We start from the raw sequence: 20,250 nt of genomic DNA on the forward strand, positions 1-20,250 counted from the left end.
CAAAAAGTATTGATTTGACATATGATATATCTTTTATATTTATTTGTTAACATGAATTTAATTTGTCTTGTGCATTTTAAATATTGTACGTATAATATCTTTACATTATTATTATATTACTGATTTGAACTCTATTAAAAAATAATGATTTGACCTAATATAAAAAGTATTGATTTGACATAACAGAAAAAGTATTGATTTGACCTATTACAAAAAGAAAAGTAAATCCTGCAAACTTGTTCAAACATAATCTCATTACTTTGTTCAAACTTGCACGAAACAACAAAATTTACATATTTCAAAATTCGAATCTTCAGCCTTTTAGAATAAAGGTGCATAAAAAAAATTATTCTTCTGAATCCGAATCTTCTACATCTTCATTCTCATCTTCATTTTCATTTTCATTTTCAAAATCTTCCTCATTTTGATAGTGACTGCCTGTTCCACATCTAGTTGATTTGTGTAGCCTAGATGTTCTCCGAGGTGGATTTTGTCTATTAAGAACTATATTTTGTGAAGCCCCAACATTAAATCTTGAATCATCAAACGCAGTTACCTATAATACAATATAACATAATATAATCAAATAAACATGCAATAAAAATAAAAAAAATTATAAAAAGTTAAAAAAATTGTATGAAAATAATTATACTTACATTCGAAAAATTCAATCTTCCACCAGATGGAAAATTATGTATCGAAAATTCACGCATACCATGTTGAAAACCATATTGAGAACCACTAAATTGTGCAAACTCAGATATTGGAACCTGCGGAGTTACAAAACCAACTGTTTGCTGACTAGAAAAATTCGAATTAGTGTTAGAGGGCCCTACAGAAAAATCAAATGTGGGGTAATAAGGCTCGGGAGTCGCCACATTAGTGTTAGAGGGCCCTGCAGAAAAATCAGCTGTTTCACTAGTGGTCCTTCTACCTCGACGAGCACCCTCTCTCGGTGTTGTTTGTCGTGATCGGCGAGATACTTGTACTGGTGGTGGTTCATCGTATTGAGTGGGAGGATTGTAATCATGATCAAAGCTCAATCGCGTTCCCTGAAAGGCCGCATTCATTGACTCCATTGAAATACGAGCGACTTCCACTGCATATTGTCTCATTTCATTAGATTGATTTTCATCATTTTCAATCATCCGAGCTCGACGATACTGCATTTCATGACCCCTAGCCTATAATGAATAAACAAATATTAATAAAAAAAATTTATTAAAGATTGACATAATAATTTGAAATTTATGTAATATACATACTAATGCCTCATGTCTTCCTGCCATGTGTTGATACCCTTTTTGTACAACATGTTGTGGATTTCCAATGACCATGCGGGTATGCCTCATGTACCAACGGAAGTAATCTGTTTGATCACTTACAAATGGAGGTCGAAATATACGATTTTGACGTTGTTCCCATAAATATTGTGTATAGTTAAATGCATCTATATCTTCTTGTTTTATTTTTGATCGTTTATCACGCTTAAAATGATATTCGGAAAATTGGGTATACGGTCCAGGAATATGTTGTAAATAACCGAACTGTCTCACAACACGATCAACCATGTGCCACTCACGATAAATTTCATAAATCAGTGGCACCTGTGCCATCCAGACACGTTGTCCTCACCGACACCACTCAGGCAATCCATTAATAACATCTTCCGAATAAGGCTGCCAAATAAATTATAAAAAAATAATTAAGTAAGATAATTATAAAAACAACATTGGCAGAAAAAAATATATTCTTATTTAAAATAAAATAAAATATGAAAAGTATAAGATACTAATAATATTAAATATCTGTTCATCAGTTAGATTATCAAGTACATCCCTAATCACACCGATTACAGTTCGTGCCTCATTTTGATGATTTCTACGCCGCGTCCATTTATGTGCAAGTGCAGTTAAAGCCTCAAATTGATTGGTTCTTAGAGGCTTTGACAATGGTTGCAGGGGAATAATTCTTTCCCATGCCCAAATCTACAATAAATAAATTTACCATTACTTATAATGCACTTAAATTTAAAAGTGCATATTACTAGTATATAAAAAATATTTAATCAAAAAATATGTATACCTGCACTAAAGAGAGAAATCCACAAACTTCATTTGATTTTTTCATTGACGCACGGCATAAACAATTATACAAATATGATAATGCGGTCGATCCTCATGCTTGAGTTGACATTAAATCTAAATTTCTCATGTCAATCAAAATGTCCAAATTAATCTTATTATTAGATTTATCCGGAAATATTGATCCACCACATAACCATAATAAATATAATCTAAATCTTTGTTGAACTTCATGCTCAGTTGAGTTATCGTTAATAACTTCCAAACCTTCGATATACTCAATCAATTTATATGTTGACAATCTACTAACACCAGAAAAACAACTAGTATCGGGTAACCATCCTGTTAATTGAAAAATCATTTCTTGTCTACCTATAATCCCTAAAGAATCAGCTCCATTTAAAATTATAGGACTACCATCTACTACCATTCCGAATAAAATTTCAATATCTTGTAAAGTTATGGTAGCCTCGCCAGTTCGCATGTGAAAAGTATGAGTTTCCGGACGCCACCTTTCAATTAAAGCAGAAATTAATCCGGAGTCATACGGCACACATCCAACATCAAGAATTCCTTTAAATCTACAATTTTCAAAATATTGAAGGATGCGAGAATGTAATGGATGATATTTTAAATGTTGCCAAAATTCAATATCACCACGACGCATATATAAGCAACATCTCTCTTCTTTTATGCTACCATTCCAAATTCCTTCGGAACGATGATGAACTTGAATTTTTAATACATCATGCTCTACTGGACCAGGATGTAAGTATAAATTTGATGGATCCATATGTATACACAAAAAATAAAAATAAAAATTAACATTAATATAAGTATCAAACGATTGAATATATCAACAATATCATATAAAAGTATAAAATTAATTAAAATAAATTAAAAATAAAATAAATTTAAACTCACCTTATAAAGAAAATGCTTTTAAAAACTTTAGAAAAATTGAAGAATAACAAGAATTTTAAGATTGTGGAAGATTGAAAGTAGATTGGATTGGAAGATTGAAAGATTGAAAGATTGAACTACCAATTTATAGAATTCAAAGTATGAAAAATTGAAGTACCAATTCATAGAATTCAAAGTATGATGTACTATTTACATGTGAATATTTTTTTCAAAACTTACAATAAAAACAAAGGTTTACTATTGTGATGTCATCCACTTTAACTTGTGAAAATTTTCTTCAAATTATACAATAAAAACAAAAATTTTTACTATTGTCATGTGATCCTTTTCACTTTATATATATATATATATATATATATATATATATATATATATATATATATATATATATATATATATATATATATATATATATATATATATATATATATAAAAGTATATAATTTTGTTTTAAAAAAAATTAAATAATTTTTCTCATTTAATTTTTTATTTAAAAAAATTAATTATTTGAATTCAAATATTATTTAAATTTAAATTCAATATAATATTTTTTTTTTAGAAAGAAAATATATTTACTTATTTTTAATTTTTTAAAAATAATGTATATTTTCTTATAAATGATATACATAAGTTAACATTTTTAAAAAAAAATTTTATTTAAAAAATTGCTCAGCGATTTAATAACAAATTTTTTTTTAAAAATTTAATATAAATCGCTGCTAGAATAAATTTTTTTTTTTTTTTATAAATCACTGCACTGGCAGCAATTTTTTTTTTTAAAAAAAAGTTTCTTCGTAAATCGCTGCCAGAGCAGCGATATACCTTTTTTTTTAAAAAAAAAAAGAAAATTAAAAAATAATGTTAAATCGCTGCCCTGGCAGCGATTTGTAAGAAGAAACATTTTGAAATTGCTGCTTTTCATTTTTTATTAAAAAAATTTTTTTTGGCAAAATCGCTGCCTCAGCAGCGATTTTACTTTTTCAGTTGAAGTAAATCACTGTGTCGGCATTGATTTTACCGTTTTGATTTATATAAAATTTTATATACCATTTTGAAATTTTTGTTAATATTTTCTACCCTTTGAGTTTCGGACTCCTTTTAAAATTCATTTCTTCCTTTTAGTTCGAGTATTTGTCCACTCCTTAACGTGGATTATTCCGTGCAACGTACCAAAGCTCCAAGCTTTATACAATTTTATCAGAATATAAAATAAATAGTGATGGCTGATTAAAATAATTAACCTTTTCATATTCTAAACTTTGTTCTGTCTACTTTCAAGATGATGACACACGTGGAGAGGAAAATAGTACACTTGTAATGTATTTGTTTGCATTAAAATATGTGCAAATTGGATGAATTATGAATTTATTTTTTACAATTCTTAGTACAAGTTGAGGGTGTATTTATAATATAAAAATTGGTAAATAGAGGGATTTGAACTACTGACAGGTCAATAGTTATATGTAACTAATCAAATACAGCATTATCTATTAGTCATCATTAAAAATTTAACTCATGCTTAAATTAAAACAATATTGGTGCTTCTAAACTCTTCAAATTCTGAATTGGGCTCTTATATATATAACACCTTTGTTTTTAGGATACTTTGGTTAATAAAGGCAGAAGGTTCATCAAATTCTTAGAAAAAATTTATTTATGTTATCAGTTAAAAGTTATATTTATGTTATTATCGTTAAAGAAAAAAGCTCATTTATATCATTATTTTTTATTGGTGATTTTGTAAAATTATTTTTGACACACGGTCAATTCTAATTCGCCACGTCATCATTTTTTAAATAAAAAATTAAAAATAAATTCAACGTTTATTCAGAATTTTAATTTTTTAATTTTAATTGATGACGTGACCAATTATAATTCGATCACATTATCAATTTATTTAAAAAAAATTAAAAAAATGAAGTCAATACTATATTAATTTGCAATATATATTCAAAGTGAATTAAGTGTGCAATATATTTATTATAACTATTTTTAAAAATATATTATGCTTGTTTGTTAAGAAGTTGAAACATTGTATTAAAATATGTAATCAAAAGTATTATCTATCAATAAAACCTGTATTATATGTGAATAGTAAATTATTTTTTGTAATATGAATTAAAATTATATTTATAAATATATTAAAAATGATAAAATAATGAAAATATATGTTACTGTTATAAATAATTAATGTTTTTTATTTATAATATATTGATGTAAGTTTCCTGTTTTTAATATATCATGCATGAAGCTTGTATAGGCATGGTGTGTCATGGCCCAGTTGTGTATTTCAGAGTGTCAGCCCAACCCTCAGTGATGTCTAATTGGCCTTTCTCTTGCCATTATAGCTTAAATTAAAAATTTGGGCCTAGCAAAATTGAATATGGGGGAAACATTCACATGTAGTCAATCAAAAATAATTTAATTATAATTTATAATTATATTTTGATAATTACAATTCATAGCTATATGTTATATGAAGGAGTGAGATGAACGAGAGGGAGAGGGAGAGAGGAGAGAGGCGAGAGAGGAGAAAAAGAGTGGGAGAAAGGTGAATTGTATATGTATATTAATTAGATAGTTGTATATTATACACATGTATTTGTATATATGAAAATGAGAGGCGAGCGAGAGAGGACAGAGAGTGGGAGAGAGGTGAATTGTATATATATATAATTGTATATTATACATATACATTTGTATATATGACAAGCGAGATTGGGAGATGGAGGAAAGAGGCAGGCGAAAGAGGACATAGAGTAGGAGAGAGATGAATTCTACATTCCCTTAAAAACATTTGACTGAAAACAATTTTTATCCTTCTTTTTGGCTTTATTACTATACAGACACTTTGAATATTTCTTCAGTTCAGGGATTACACAGTTCACATGTTACAAAAAATATAATTTTATAATACAACTTTTCGATAAAAAAAAATCTCTTTTGATAGCTTGACACTATTTAGTTCTGCACTGAGGTGATGTACCCCTAAAGAGAAACTGACTAGTTACATATGGATTGCTGGTTTTGAATTGTTGACTATTATAGGTTCAAACTATTATTTTCATTACTAATGCTTTCGATCTTCGATACTCATCAAATTGTCTCCTCTAAAATATAATAGTCCAACCACATTATATTATGACTTAAATAAATTTTAGATACATATCATATATCAAGGGTTCATATCCGGACAATACAACTCTTTGTTATTACTCTTTTATCTTTACTACTCATTCAATTATTTCCTCTAAAATATACTAGCCTAACATATATATGTGATTCGAATAAAGTGTAGATAAGTATTAAAAGAACGTTGTTCTTCAAACAAATAATGCTCTCTTTTACTCAACTTTAACCTAACTTTTTTCATTCATTTTAGAATATTTTCATTCACCATTATAAGAAAAATGACTAATGGTGTTATTTGTGTTAGAAAACTTTCCTCGGAATATATTGAAAGATAGATAGTGTAGTAATAAATTTTTCAAAAAAAAATATCGAACATTTTATATTTTTATGCAGACATAAGGTTGCAGAGTAAATTAAATTATTTTTTTATTAATATAATTGCTATCGCTGCCAGTTTTTTTGAACAAAAAGACCACATAATATTTTATAGGGTAAAACTAGTCGTTTTTGAAGAATTTGAAATTTAAAAATTATGATTGCAAGTCAGCTCTCTGACAAAACAATAAAATAAAATAGTGAATGAATAATATCTGTTGTTTTGTGCATAAATTTGATGAGCATTTAACAGCTAGCAGATATGGTTGCACCTTCCATATGCATCATCATAATATTGACCGGGTAAATTATAAACTCCCTTAGATACAGCCAAAAACGATATTCTCAAAACATAAATATAATAGGCGCTTATGTTTTGATATGCAATTTTATGCTGATTTTATTTCATAATTTCACATCGTAATATGAAATTTCACATTCTCTAAAAACATGATTTGAGAATTTCAAATCATGATTTAGCACTGTTAAAAAGCGAAATTACCCTATAATTTTGTAAAACAACTTCATATTTATATCTATATATTAATCATCTATTTTGTATATAAGTACTCTATCCATCCGGTATTGTTTGTCATAGTTACTATTTTTAGAGTCAAACTATAAAAACTTTTACTAACATTTTAAGATGCATTTTTTCATCATATTAATATGCAAAAAAATTGTAACTTATAGTACTTTTCATGTAGTTTTAGAATATCTAATTTTTTTGTTTAAAATATCGAATTAATGTGATCTAATTTACCTTTAAAAATTACTCAAATTGACTTTCGTTGAGCGCAACATGACAAACATTTCCGAACGAAGAGAGTAAAATTTATGAATAATTATACTCTTATAACGATTATTCTCACCAACATAAAATTTATAATTACTTCAAATCATTTTATATTTAACCATTTATATCCACCAAATTCCTTTTTTTTTTCTAAAATCAAATTTAACCCACCAAATTGACTGACAAATGGTTCAAAGCCCTATGTTGGTTTGTTTTCTCTGTTATATATATGATCGAGAAATGTAAGTTTAATGTGAGAAGATTGTTTATTCTATGTTGGATGATTATATTAAAGATTAATACATTATAACTTAAGTTCATCTTTTTTTCTTGTTGAATCAAAGTTTGATCAATAAAATAATGTACCTTTTAGAATACATAACTCTATAATAGTATATTATGTGATTTTATAAACTTTTGCTTATAAGATTGTATAAAGAAAGGAAACAATTTTAATAGTTTTACAACTTATGAGAGTTTTATGTTTATGAAAAATATACAACATAAAAAGTTCAAATTGCAAATTCAAACAAAACGTTAACTTTATCGCATAACTCCATATCATGATTTTATATTGCATGGGCGAACCCTTTGTAAATGTTATACCTCAAGCATAAGTTCAATAACATGTATGGATTTTATTTTTTTGTACATAAGCTTAGTATTCAGCGACAAAAATTATGTTTGAAAGCAAAAAAAGTAAAAACTCCAGATATAAGCTAATTTCAAACGTAACGTAACTTAGGAATAAATTAATATCTCAAATCAGACATAAAACAAAGTTAAGTCCAATTTTTCTTTGAGATTATTATTTTTATCCTATGATCAAACGTTTTCTAACTTGGAATTCCATTAGACAATGTGTTATGTTAACGATGTTACCATAATAATCAGATTCCTAGTTATCCTATAAATTTTAATCAAAGCAGGCCGGCCGTATATAGACATAAATAATCTTTATTTGGTCAAAATTTATTAGTATTATCCAAGCTAATCTTCCCTTTCTAAAATGCGTGAACTAGTCATTAACAGTAGTAGAAAGTAAAATTCTGGAGATCTTGTTATGTACCCTGATAATAATTAATATTATTTAAATTTTAATCTCTTGCAAAAGAAGGGGAGAGAATAAGTATTTTTTAAAAAAAATTGAAAAGCAAAAAAAACACTTGTATAGTAATTTTTGGATTTCGAGAGTCAAAAAAAGAAGTTTTCGATTGTAAATTTTATTTTTTAGAAAGATTAAAAAGTTTCATATGTAAATTTATGGACTTTGAAAATTCAAACTTCCTAACGATAGACAAAGAAAATAATTTTTTTTTGAGGGGGGAGGGGGGAAGGGGGTTGTGAACAAAAACGTCTGAGTATTTTATATTTAAAGTTTAAACCAATTTTTTTAATTAATTATAAAGTTGTAAGTCTTTCAAATACCTTTCACATGAAAGCGCATTAAGTTAATTAGCTAGCTTCTTTTTTCTTTTTCTTTTTTTATAAAAGAAAATTAAACAAGGGAGACGTACAATGTATTAGTGGGGATTAGAGACTTTGAGATTTGCATTATTCTGATATTAGATCAGCTAATTAATTGCTGACAAAACTATATTAAATTAGTACATATATCTTTTTTGTTTGCTTTGCTTTGGTGCCTATCTCTTGTATATTATACTAGTTTTTACTATAAATAATTTAAAACAAGATGGTGGTGGCTGCTATAATTAACAATATTGACTGGCAAACATGAATTAGGAACTTGTTATTTTCAACTTAATTACGTCCTGTTTTTATAATATCTTCCTTAATTTAAGTTCTCTCTTAGCAATAGTGATTCAGCCATCATGTGAACTAATTAATCAAATTGGGATTTCTTTATTTCTTTCTTTTACTCAACATATATAAATCTGGTCAAACTTATAATTAAGTAATTCTGTCATACTCCTAATCCAATGTACCGTTTAAGTTGTACAAAGCATGTGATTTTAGTTTTAGCTTCGACTTAATATGTTAGTCATGTCATCAAATACGGTGAATAGTGAGATCCCATCCTTGGCTAAGCCTTGAAAATCGTAATGTCATTATGCTTTTCAAATCCTCGTAGCTATTATTCTTACGATTCAATTCCTTCTATCCTACAAATTAAAAATAAAAAGCATCGTGCATATGTATATATACATTTTGATTTTTGAGCTTCCTTTATTCTATTTAGAAATTCACATGCAAGATATTTGATCCTGTTGTATTGCGATTTGTAGGACAGGATGTGAATAATTCATTTTTCCGATATATGCATGTATATATATTTTATATATTAGGAGAATAATATAATATATCATACTGAATTAAAATAGGATGTAAAAAATTGTTAATGTAAGAGCATTATGATTCATGGTTGTAGAGGAAATGAGACCTCTGGCATGTATTCTTACCATTTGAATTTTATAAAATTAATTTTTTTCAGATATTTAAAGTGAAAAAATAAAGATGATCGTCATATTTTGCTCGTCTCTTATATAATTTAAATAGAAAAAAGTAATCTTTTTGATATCTTATATATAAAAATAATGATTATCTCTGATAAAAAGGCCATAGAACTAAACAAAAAAAAAGTTTGTAAGTAACATTTCTTCCACTTTTTTTTTTGTCCCACAAAAGTACTCTATGTTTACTAATTTTTCGTAACAGTCTAAAAAATGAATTCAAATTATAGAAATGGACAAAAAAAAGAAGGAACAGAAAAGGAAAATGCCTCTCCATTTCATAATGTACATCACATTCACCTCTCCCCAAAAAATAATAAAGATTTTGTGTCTTGACTATGAAGCCAAAAGAAAAAGAAGTAGCTTTTGAATAAAGAGATATGTAATTTTTTAATTTTTTTAATCAATTCTTTTTATATTCATTTTTTTTTACTTTAAAACTTAAAAGTAGCATGAATACAATAGTTAGAAAATCTTTTACTTAGTTCATGATATTTGGGCCCGGGCTTTAAATAAATGGGCCAAAGATTGGGCTTTTCTAACAGAGGAAGACTTCAACACTTGAGCTTCTAATGGAGAGACAGAGTGGACATGCTTGTACCACAGCGTCACAATCTGTGCACACACACAAATGCCGGCACGGCAAAAGCACCACCGACGCTACTCGCTTCCGGCATGCCTTGCAACTCGGACCGGTTGTCTCCACCACTCGGTCTGGATCGATGTAAGCTGATTCAGCATCCTCAGCTTCTCCGGCGCCGGCGATGTCTCCGTCCGGGAGGTTCGCATTGCACCCTCCGCCGTTCATCATCGCCTGCTGCAGCTGTGCCTGTAGCGTTGCTGCGGTGAATTCCTCCGCTCTAGCCCTTGCCTGCCAGGCTTGCGCCTCTGCACTGAGCTGCGCTGCACGCGCCTCTAGCTCGGCGTTGCGCCGAAACGCTTTTCCAACCTCGGCTTCCTTTTCCTTCAGCTGCCGTGCCATTGATTCCTCGGCGGTTCCAATCAGAGCACGATAGTGTGCTCGCCTTTTATCCTCTAATGTCCGTCTTAATTGTTCTCTCTGTTAATACCAAACAAAACTATTATCCATTGCAATACAGTCTAACAAATTAAAAAGCCCTAAAATTCGCTATACCTGAACATGGAGGAATTGTTCAATTTCATCGCGGTGTTGTTTGATAATAGTAGACATGTCTTCTGTGAATATGGAATAGAAAGCTGATGATTGAGAAGATTGAGGAGAAAGAGAGTGTTGGTTTTGTTGTTGCTGCTTTTGATGGTGTTGTAACTGTTCTCCAGAAGCTAAACGGAGGCCGGTGGAGACAACATTTGGATTTGTATGAAGCTGAGTGAGATCAATCAGCTGCGGCTGAGATTGCATTGACGGATTCATTGCAGTGGTGGTGCTAACTTCTCTTCTTCTCTTACACGGCGGATGATGATAAGAGCCAGCTGCCATAGCCAAAAACAAGGTTATTCCTCCTCTGTAGGAACCCATCCCTTCAATAAGTATAAGAATAGTTTGGATTTGTTTTTACCTCCTGGATTGAATCGCATTTGTGTGTGATCAAGAATTGATCCTCCAGCAGGTTGAGGTTGCAACGAATATTCATCGTTGCCAATTGGGTTCTTTCGTTCTTGCACAGCTCTGCAGTCAATGAAAAACCTTCATCAAGTAAGTTACTAGTAATGAGAAAAAGAAAGAAGATAAATTTGAGAAGCATACCTGTTAAAGAGGTGAACATTAGATGGGTATTGAGCTTGAACAGCCATTGAAGAATGATCAAACACAAGTAAGCTGTGTGTGTGTATATATATAGAAGTAAGGGATTTTGATTGGTAAAAGAGAGTGGGGAGGAAGGGAAGGCCTAATTAAGGCAAACACAGAAACAGCATGAATGAGAAGAAGATGCCCCAAACTATGGAAATACCAACAAGTATTCAAAGACTTTATTTGATTCTTGATAGAGAGAAAAGAATGAATCTTTCTTCTTTTATGTTGGAGAAGAAGAAGCCAACCCTTAACCCATTAAGAACACCAACATGACCATGTTTCCACCTAAGAAACTCATCTTCTTCTTTTTTTAATGTTTTAGTAGTAGCTTAACACCTAATAAATGGTTTTATGGGAGAGAGAGAAGGAGATGCGATCAAAACGAATGAGTCCAAATGGTAGAGGGAGAGCCCCTCTTATTGTGGTTCCTTGTTCTTTCGCGTGGGCTTTGTTTTTTTTTCTTTTCTTTCAACACGGCAAGAGGGACTCTCGTGTTTCTCATCAATCCCCCTCCTTTTTATAATCCTAATATTACTTGTCTACACTCATCTTTTCATCCCAATATTTGTGCTATTTTTCTATCACCCATACACTACCCTACTTGTATTACTTACATGTACTATTATTGTTTTATAACAATGGACACACATCCTTGTAGTTGAGAATTTTAATCTAAGTAGATAAGATATAGATTTAGTCAATCAAACATTTATATCCTCCAACTTTGAATTTAGATATTTGAAATTGTGTAAAAATTAAATAAAAAGACATAAGACTTGAATTATTACATATAATGCATGTGTTTATTTATTTAATTTTATTCAAATTTAATTAAAATACATAAATGAAGTCAAATTAAGCCTTGTGTATGGAGCATGGCCCATGCATCCTCGCCACCTCTCTATTTTTAATTAATAAATAATAATAAGATTAAAAAAAAAATCAATTGAGGTTATTACCTCTTCTACCATCTCAAGTAATTCGTTATCCTATCAAGACCCGATCAAGAAGGAAGAACCTTTTATAAAAGGAATTTTAAAAAATTTCCCTTTTAACTCGAGATTTTTAATTAAAAAGATTTTTTTAAAAAATTTCTTATCCTCTCCTACTAAAATACTCATAGAAAGGAACCAAACCTTCGATTTTAGGTAAGTATATGAAATAAATTGTGTACAATATTGGTATATGGACCATTATTTAAAACGAAAAGAGGAGTTGTCCCTTTACATAGAGAAAAGGGATTGGTTTCACTTCCATAAGTAATAAATTTCGATGTGTGTGACGGAGGATCCATGGCTTTAAAGCAAGATGCCTCTCTCTATAGCTATATAGTTGTGAAGGCTATGTCACCCTCAATATTATCATACAAAATTTTGTTCCATTTTCCTCTTTCGTTTCTAGTCGTTATTTGCTAAAGTGGGTCCATAAAATATTATGATTCTTATATTTGGAACTTTGCAATTCGAGCTAATGAGCTCCATTACTAATTATAGATTTCGTTTGCCTATTTCTAACCATTGATATTAGTCGGATGAGATTCGTCTGTTTTGTATAACACATAGTAATATATACATAAGTTAAAAATTTCAAATTCAAAAACAAAAAATTATATATTCCTATAAAATAAAATAATAAAATCAAGACTATTTTGGAGTTATTTTATACTTATTATCATTTTTTTTAATGAAAGCAAATATTTATTATTGAGCCGTTGAAAGTGAATTTTGTTTTTATTTGGAGCGACATCTTAAAAATGAATCCTAGAATATGCAAATTAGAGTTAGTCAAATTTCAATATAGATACTAAACATTCGTTAAAAAATAAAAAATAAAAAGTACATATTTGTTTAGTTTAACTCCTTATTCTAGGGATTTTCCCCCTATTTGAAAGAATTGGAAAACTCAAAATTTGCAAACTAATGTTATTTACTAGGTTCAAGTTTTTTTTTCTTTTTGGGGTCTTCAAGATTCAAGTACTAGTGGTTAAAATTGATCTAAGTTTTTACAATTTGACTCTCAAACAAAACTTAGACAAGAAAAGTGAATGCAATGAGTATTTATTTCTTTGTCACAATTCTAGATTAAAAAATTTATGAGATTCATTTGCTACTGAAAAGATTAAAAAGGTAAATTATTTTAACTAAAAAATAAAAAGGAAAATAAAATTTAATGGAAGAAAAACGTTTTGATAGTCTGTACTTCGAATTCATTAGTATAAAAAATTGATTAAAAATAACAAATGTAATAGACATAATAAAGTGATTAGAGTTATAATTTTGATAATTATTACCGATCCAACACAACCAGGATGGTGTTGTTTGACAACTTAATTTGTTTTGAGCAACGAAATGTTTGTTTAGAAAATTGTCCCCACAGGCCTCCTCTTGATTAATTAGTTAATTGACAAATCCTCTTCTAAGAGTTTTGTTAAACATCTAATTTATGCACCAAATATGATATTATTATAATACTATTTCATTTTATCAATGTTTGTTACAATGTGGCAAGTCGCTATATTTTGTTAGCTCTGGATTTTGAATAATTTCATATGAATTTCTAGTTGATGAAAGTTTTATGTAAAGAGTTATCATTTTCTCTTCTTTTTTTTTTTTTGGTTCGTAATAAATCATAACGTGTGCCCTAACAATTTAAAATGCATATTTATGCCTTGTATAACAATAATTAGCACTACTAACCGCTTTCATTTGCAACAATTAGTTGACCATAAAAAGTATGGTAAAATTTTTGTTGATCGATATTTTATTATAATGATATTTATCGTAATAAAATTTATCGCGTATAATAATTCTCAAAGATCTATTTCACATATACATTTGTTTAAACATATCAAACTTATTCTTATAACGACCCAAACCATCGTGATTGACACCTACACTAGTCCTTCGGCGGGAGAATTATTTATACTAATTAGCTAACAACTTAATCTAAATACTAAGACATTTAAGTTAAGAAAACAAGTTAAATGCTAAGAAAAAAAATAGGGGGTTCCCATAAACTCCAAATCAATAGTATAAAAACTAAACAAATGTGGAAATACGCCTAGAACCTGAAAGTCAGTGTACCAAAACTCTACAAGATTCATAAGTCTAAACAAGAAGGGTAAAGCCCCAAACTAAACATAAGAAATCCTAATGCAATAGTCTAAGTCTGAAATGATCGACATAAACAAAAGAGAACTCATGACATCCCGGAAGAAACAACTCACCATTGAATTCGAAACGATCACTGATCTTCTAAGTAAGGTTTGTCAATAGCCGTCTGAAGATTCCCTGTACTCAACAAAGAAAGAGCAAGTGCAGTATCAGTACACAACCACAGAGTACTGGTAGGATCACACGACTATCCCACTAAGTGCAACATACATAAGTGATTACAACATAATAATAACATGCATACACCAAGCATATATAATATCATCATTATTTACGAAGCAGCGTACAATATTAGATTTCTCAAGATACACAATTACGTCACATCATTGGTTCTCTCATGAAATTCAAACTCAAATAGTTAGCATAGCGAAACGTGGTATCCGATCCAATGTTTATGTCAGAACGAGGCAACCGATCCAAGTTAATATGTGGGAACGCAACACCCAATTCATTCAACAAGCCATAATCACAAATATATTCTCATAATCATAGAATCAAGTCATGATTTATGATGTTCATCATTCATCTATCTTATTTACAACAAGTGTGATCAATAATGCAACATTCACATACATACACTTATTATAATGAAGCAAGAACAAACATATATCACACAATCATGAAATCAAAAACATCACCTATCTCGAAACAAGCAAGCTTGAATTCCCTAAGAAACTTGATTCTTCCCTTTCCTGATTTGTTCATCTTGTTATTGGTCTATAACAATTAATTAAACACTTGAATCAATAAACAATAACTAATTTTTCGAATTACTAACAATTCTATCAATCCTAGATCATATCCATTATCCTTATACCCAGATTGGAATTTTTTCTGCCATAATATTCAGATCATAACTCTTCCCATTGATAATTACCTATTAGATTACGTTCTACGGATGAAAAACGAATTCAGAGAGTTAAAATCTTACCTTTAGCCTTAAAAATGGTGAAAATTGTCAATAAAACCCCTGAGTTCCTTCCTTACCTTTCAAGTTCGAAAATTGTAGAACAAAACATTTTTGGAGTTTATTTTCAACTTTAAGTCGCGTCTGTCCTGCCACAATAGTACTCTTCTTGCTACAGCGACCCCGCCCCTTGCCGCATAAATCTTGTCTCAGCGATGTGCACGAAACAATGAGCAATTTTAAGAATTTGAAACCCTTATTTTAGAACACACCTTTAACCAATGACACTCAAAAGCTACCCGTTCACGCTTAGATCAATTTCGAGAGTTTTACTTACCCGAGTTCAATTTCGTAAAGTCATATTGGTTCCTTAGCGACTTACTTATCTAATCATGTGATCAAATTTATAATTAAACCACTCAATTATTACTAGATTTTTCTAGACTTTAATTATTTCGATTTTGTCTAAATTTAAACTAGTTTCAAAATTCTAATGACAACGTAAAAAAATTCCAACTCAAAGTTACAATTCATTTGTGGATGTCAAGTATCAATTATGTTTGATTCAAACGTTGCATATATTTATTTATATATGAAGCCAGTAATAAAATAGAAAAGAATATATATATGACCTAAGCATCTTTATTGCAACAAAAATTATATGCGTCAGTCAAAAGTTTTGGATACCGTCATGACTTTATCCAAAATAAGAGAGGTTCATTGCCTCATTTCAAAGGTGAGGGATAACATTTGCCAAACCTACAAGTTTAGGGGGTGAAGTGGAATTTACTTAAAAAGAAAGAGTGAATGATTAGTTAAATTTGAAATACCGCTATATATAAAAGAAAATGACAAAAATGGTCTCGTATATTCGAGGATAGATTTTGTGAACCACCGAGTCTTAGCTAGCGTTTGGCCATAGATATTTAAATATTTTTGGTAAATATTATTTGGATGAAAATTTGGGTGAAATTTTACCATGTGTTTGGTCATAGAATTTGAGAAACATATTTCATTTTTTAAGAAATATGATTTATACCCATAAGTTTTTAAAACTATCAAACTAACAATAAATTTGTATTACATAACACAATAAAAATCTCATGTAACAAGATTTATGACTTCAGCAACAAATCAACAAGAATCATTACAATAAATATTCGTTTAGTGAAAAGGTCTTGGTACAAATCATGGTAATGAAAATATAACTAATATAAATTCGGGGAAAAAAAAGAGAAGAAAACAAAAGGAAATAAATATTGCAATCACTGAAGAACCTATGCTTTCTCATCTGAAAGAGTTCAACCTATTCTTTAATATAATCTTCTCACATTTTATGAACAATCTCTTCTCGATGAGCTTGCATTTCCGAATCAGATGATCGAGAAGATGAAACGATGTTGTTACCCTGAGCCAATAGTTCGTCACTTTCATCAAGAACCATATCATCATTTTCATATTCATTGAATATTCCATCACTACTTTGGTGTTCACATAAAAAATTATGCAATACATCACAAGCAATTACTATTTTCACTTGCATGTTACATTCATAGTTGTTCATGCCTTGTCTTAGTATTCTGAATCTACTTTTCCACGCATCAAAAGTTCTTTCAATTACATTGCGCAGAGAAACATGTCTATAGTTAAATAGTTCTTTTCCATTCTTAGGCTCTCTTTCACTTCCTCGGTAGTCCTGTAAATAATAGCGCATTCCTTTGAATGGAGCTAAAAATCCTCTTGTGTTCCGTAGACCAGCATCAACAACGTAATATTTATCTACCAAAATAAAATAAATGCAATTCATGTTTTATTTAGTAGCTAGTTCATTAAGACTAAATAATGTTGGCAGATGGGGAGCTAATTGAATTGGTTGGTGTCAATAAATATATTCTTTTTGTAAAATAAAAAGTTAAGGGTAAAAATTGAATTTCTAAAACTTTCCAAATAATGAAATTTGGCCCAAATACTAGTTGGAAAATTTGCCAAATAATAAAAAAGTGTATGGACAAACAAAATTTACCAAATTTTTCCCCAAGTTTTACTTGCAAAATTTATGGCCAAACGGGCTAGTTGTGCTCGAAGCTATTGTGTCGCGGACATATCTATCGATGCATCACGCAAACAAAAATAATTTTAAAAAAATATTTGAGTATAGAATTAAAATAATTTTTTAAAAGAAATATTGAATTTTTGCTATTCGAGCTAATGAGCTTCATTACTAATTATAGATTTCGTTGTCTATTTTTTTATCAATGAGATCAAATGAATAAAATTCTTTCATTCGTATAATAAAGTAATACATAAATAAATTTGAAATTTTTAATTCAGAATTCAAAAATATATTTCTATAAAATACAACAATGAATTAAGACTATTTTGTTGAGATCATTTTTTTAGAGTTATTTTACACCTCATTGTTCTCATTCTTCTATTGAAGCAATTATTTAATTAGTACCAAACGCTTAAAAATGAATTATCTTTTCCTTTTAAGCGTTACCCTACAAATGAATTCTGCACCATACAATAATTTAGTCAAATTTCAATCTAAGATATCAAATTTCAAGTGAATAAAAATAAATATTTATTTAATTTGACTACTTATCTTAGACTTTTTCCTCTCATTGAAAGAATTGAAAAACTCAAAAATTGGAAACTTATGCTATTCACTTGGTCTTCAAAATTTACTTTTTGGGGTCTTCAAGAATCAAGAACTAGCGGTATTCATCATCAGAAGATGAGATGGGCATACTTCCGACTTAATTGCGTGGTTGTTGGTTGAATAGGATTCACCTTCTCTCGATGTTTGTGTTGGGTCAAACCTTTCTCGCGTTTTATTCATTTTATTTTATATATCATTTTAATTGAATAATTAATATTTTTATTAAAATATAAATTTACTTATAAGTTATTAGCTTTGAAAATAATTATTTAATCAACATAGAAAAATTAAGTGAATAATTCATGTTTATTGATCAAATTAATAAATCAAAATAAATTAATTCATATTCCAATGATTCACAAGTTCATTTAATAAATAAATAAGAGTATATCTTCTTTTAACAAAGCAAATCAACTTCAATAGTAAACTTACTTTATTTCTTAATGAACGTGAAATAAAAAATAATGACATAAATATGAACGGAGAGTATACTATTTTATATGTATAGTTTTACTTATCTATTTTGAATCTTTCTGCATTTCATGTGAGTTAGTTTGACTCGACACATAGTTTAAGAAAGAAAGAAAAAAGACTTTGAACACTTATGGTCTGAAATGAATAATAGAAATATTTATTGCTTTAAATCATTTCATTTTAAATAAAATTGATATTTTAAATTTAAATTATTACTTAATATAAAATTGTGTCATTCTTTTTTATTGACTAAAAGGGAAAGTAAGTCATACAAATTGAAATAGAGGAGTATTTGATATGAGTTATGATATATAATAATCTCAAAATAAAGATGAAACATAATTTTTTCATGCTGATTGGAGGTATTATTATTATTATTATTTTGCACATTTTAGTGAATTAAGATAAAACATTTTTCTCCATAGCTGTCCTTATGTTATCACTAAATAGTTTGACAAAATAATAGAATTAATTCAATAAAATAAATTCCTAATAAGTAATTTTAACAATAAATTTATCATATCAACAGTAGGCAAGTAAAAAGGTGTGAGGAAGTCAATTGTTTATTTTGAACCCCTTTTTATTTTTGTTTTTTTTTCTTCTCTTTTTTTCCTTTTTTTTTTTTGTATTTTGTAATTTGGAGCCACTTCCCTATTTCACAAAGACGTGTGACAAAGGTTATAATTAGTTGAAAACCTCCATAATTACGTCCCAATCATGCCACATATTTTACGTTGTTATAATTGAAGAGAGCCATTTGGTAACAATTGAAATATACTGTTTGGTTTATATAATTGACGAGAAAAAAAGTATAGAATAACATCATAATATAAACCCGGACAAAGTGCACAAATATTTCATTTAGGGACAACTATTTAAGTCTTATCTAGCGTGCTTACCAATTATAAGTTTATACATTTAAAAATAATTTTAAATACAAGATATTTAATGTTTTATATGGCTAAAATTCAAACACGAATAATTGAAGTTCATTCATTTTTATCAATATTTTTAAAAATAAACTTGAATTCCATCAAATTTCGTTCATATGTCATTAATTCAATCAATTTATCTAAACTTTATCCTTTTTTTTTTGTTTTAAATTCATATACATATGACAAACATTCAATTATTTTAATGCACAAATGATTTAATTTTAGTCGTATCACGTATATATTTTGATTTTTTTTAATAAACACACACATGAAATAACAGTATCCAATAAAAAATACCCGTCAAATTTCTACCATAAATCCTAATAATTAAAGCTCTCCTGTATCTTGATAAATGAGTTTCTATTTTTCTACTTAACTAATCCATTTCATTCATGAATCATTTGCCAACCCCAACTCCAAAATTGTCTTTTCCATAACTTAAAACCAAGAAAGAACCGTTGAAGATAACATCAAATTAAATAAATGAAGCATGGGGTTGGAAAATTTTCTCTTTGACAAGACAAAAGGGATGGGAAGAAAGTT

General features: G+C 28.8%; 2 protein-coding genes across 2 annotated transcripts; both read right to left on the bottom strand.

Annotated features, from left to right (window-relative positions):
• Positions 1–238: 238 nt before the first annotated feature.
• Positions 239–1,683, bottom strand: LOC138349156 (uncharacterized). The gene is made up of 3 exons (XM_069299266.1): positions 1,266–1,683; positions 657–1,184; positions 239–556 (listed from the first exon to the last, which is right to left on the bottom strand). The coding sequence occupies exons 1-3, from the start codon at positions 1,614–1,616 to the stop codon at positions 347–349; spliced, it is 1,089 nt and encodes a 362-aa protein (XP_069155367.1). The 5' UTR covers positions 1,617–1,683; the 3' UTR covers positions 239–346.
• Positions 1,684–9,819: 8,136 nt separating this feature from the next.
• Positions 9,820–12,850, bottom strand: LOC101246257 (BOI-related E3 ubiquitin-protein ligase 1). The gene is made up of 4 exons (XM_004241930.5): positions 11,509–12,850; positions 11,321–11,430; positions 10,918–11,234; positions 9,820–10,842 (listed from the first exon to the last, which is right to left on the bottom strand). The coding sequence occupies exons 1-4, from the start codon at positions 11,553–11,555 to the stop codon at positions 10,321–10,323; spliced, it is 996 nt and encodes a 331-aa protein (XP_004241978.1). The 5' UTR covers positions 11,556–12,850; the 3' UTR covers positions 9,820–10,320.
• Between the last annotated feature and the right edge of the window lie 7,400 nt (positions 12,851–20,250).

Source organism: Solanum lycopersicum, chromosome 6 (genome assembly GCF_036512215.1).
Source record: "Solanum lycopersicum chromosome 6, SLM_r2.1".
Taxonomy (NCBI): domain Eukaryota; kingdom Viridiplantae; phylum Streptophyta; class Magnoliopsida; order Solanales; family Solanaceae; genus Solanum; species Solanum lycopersicum.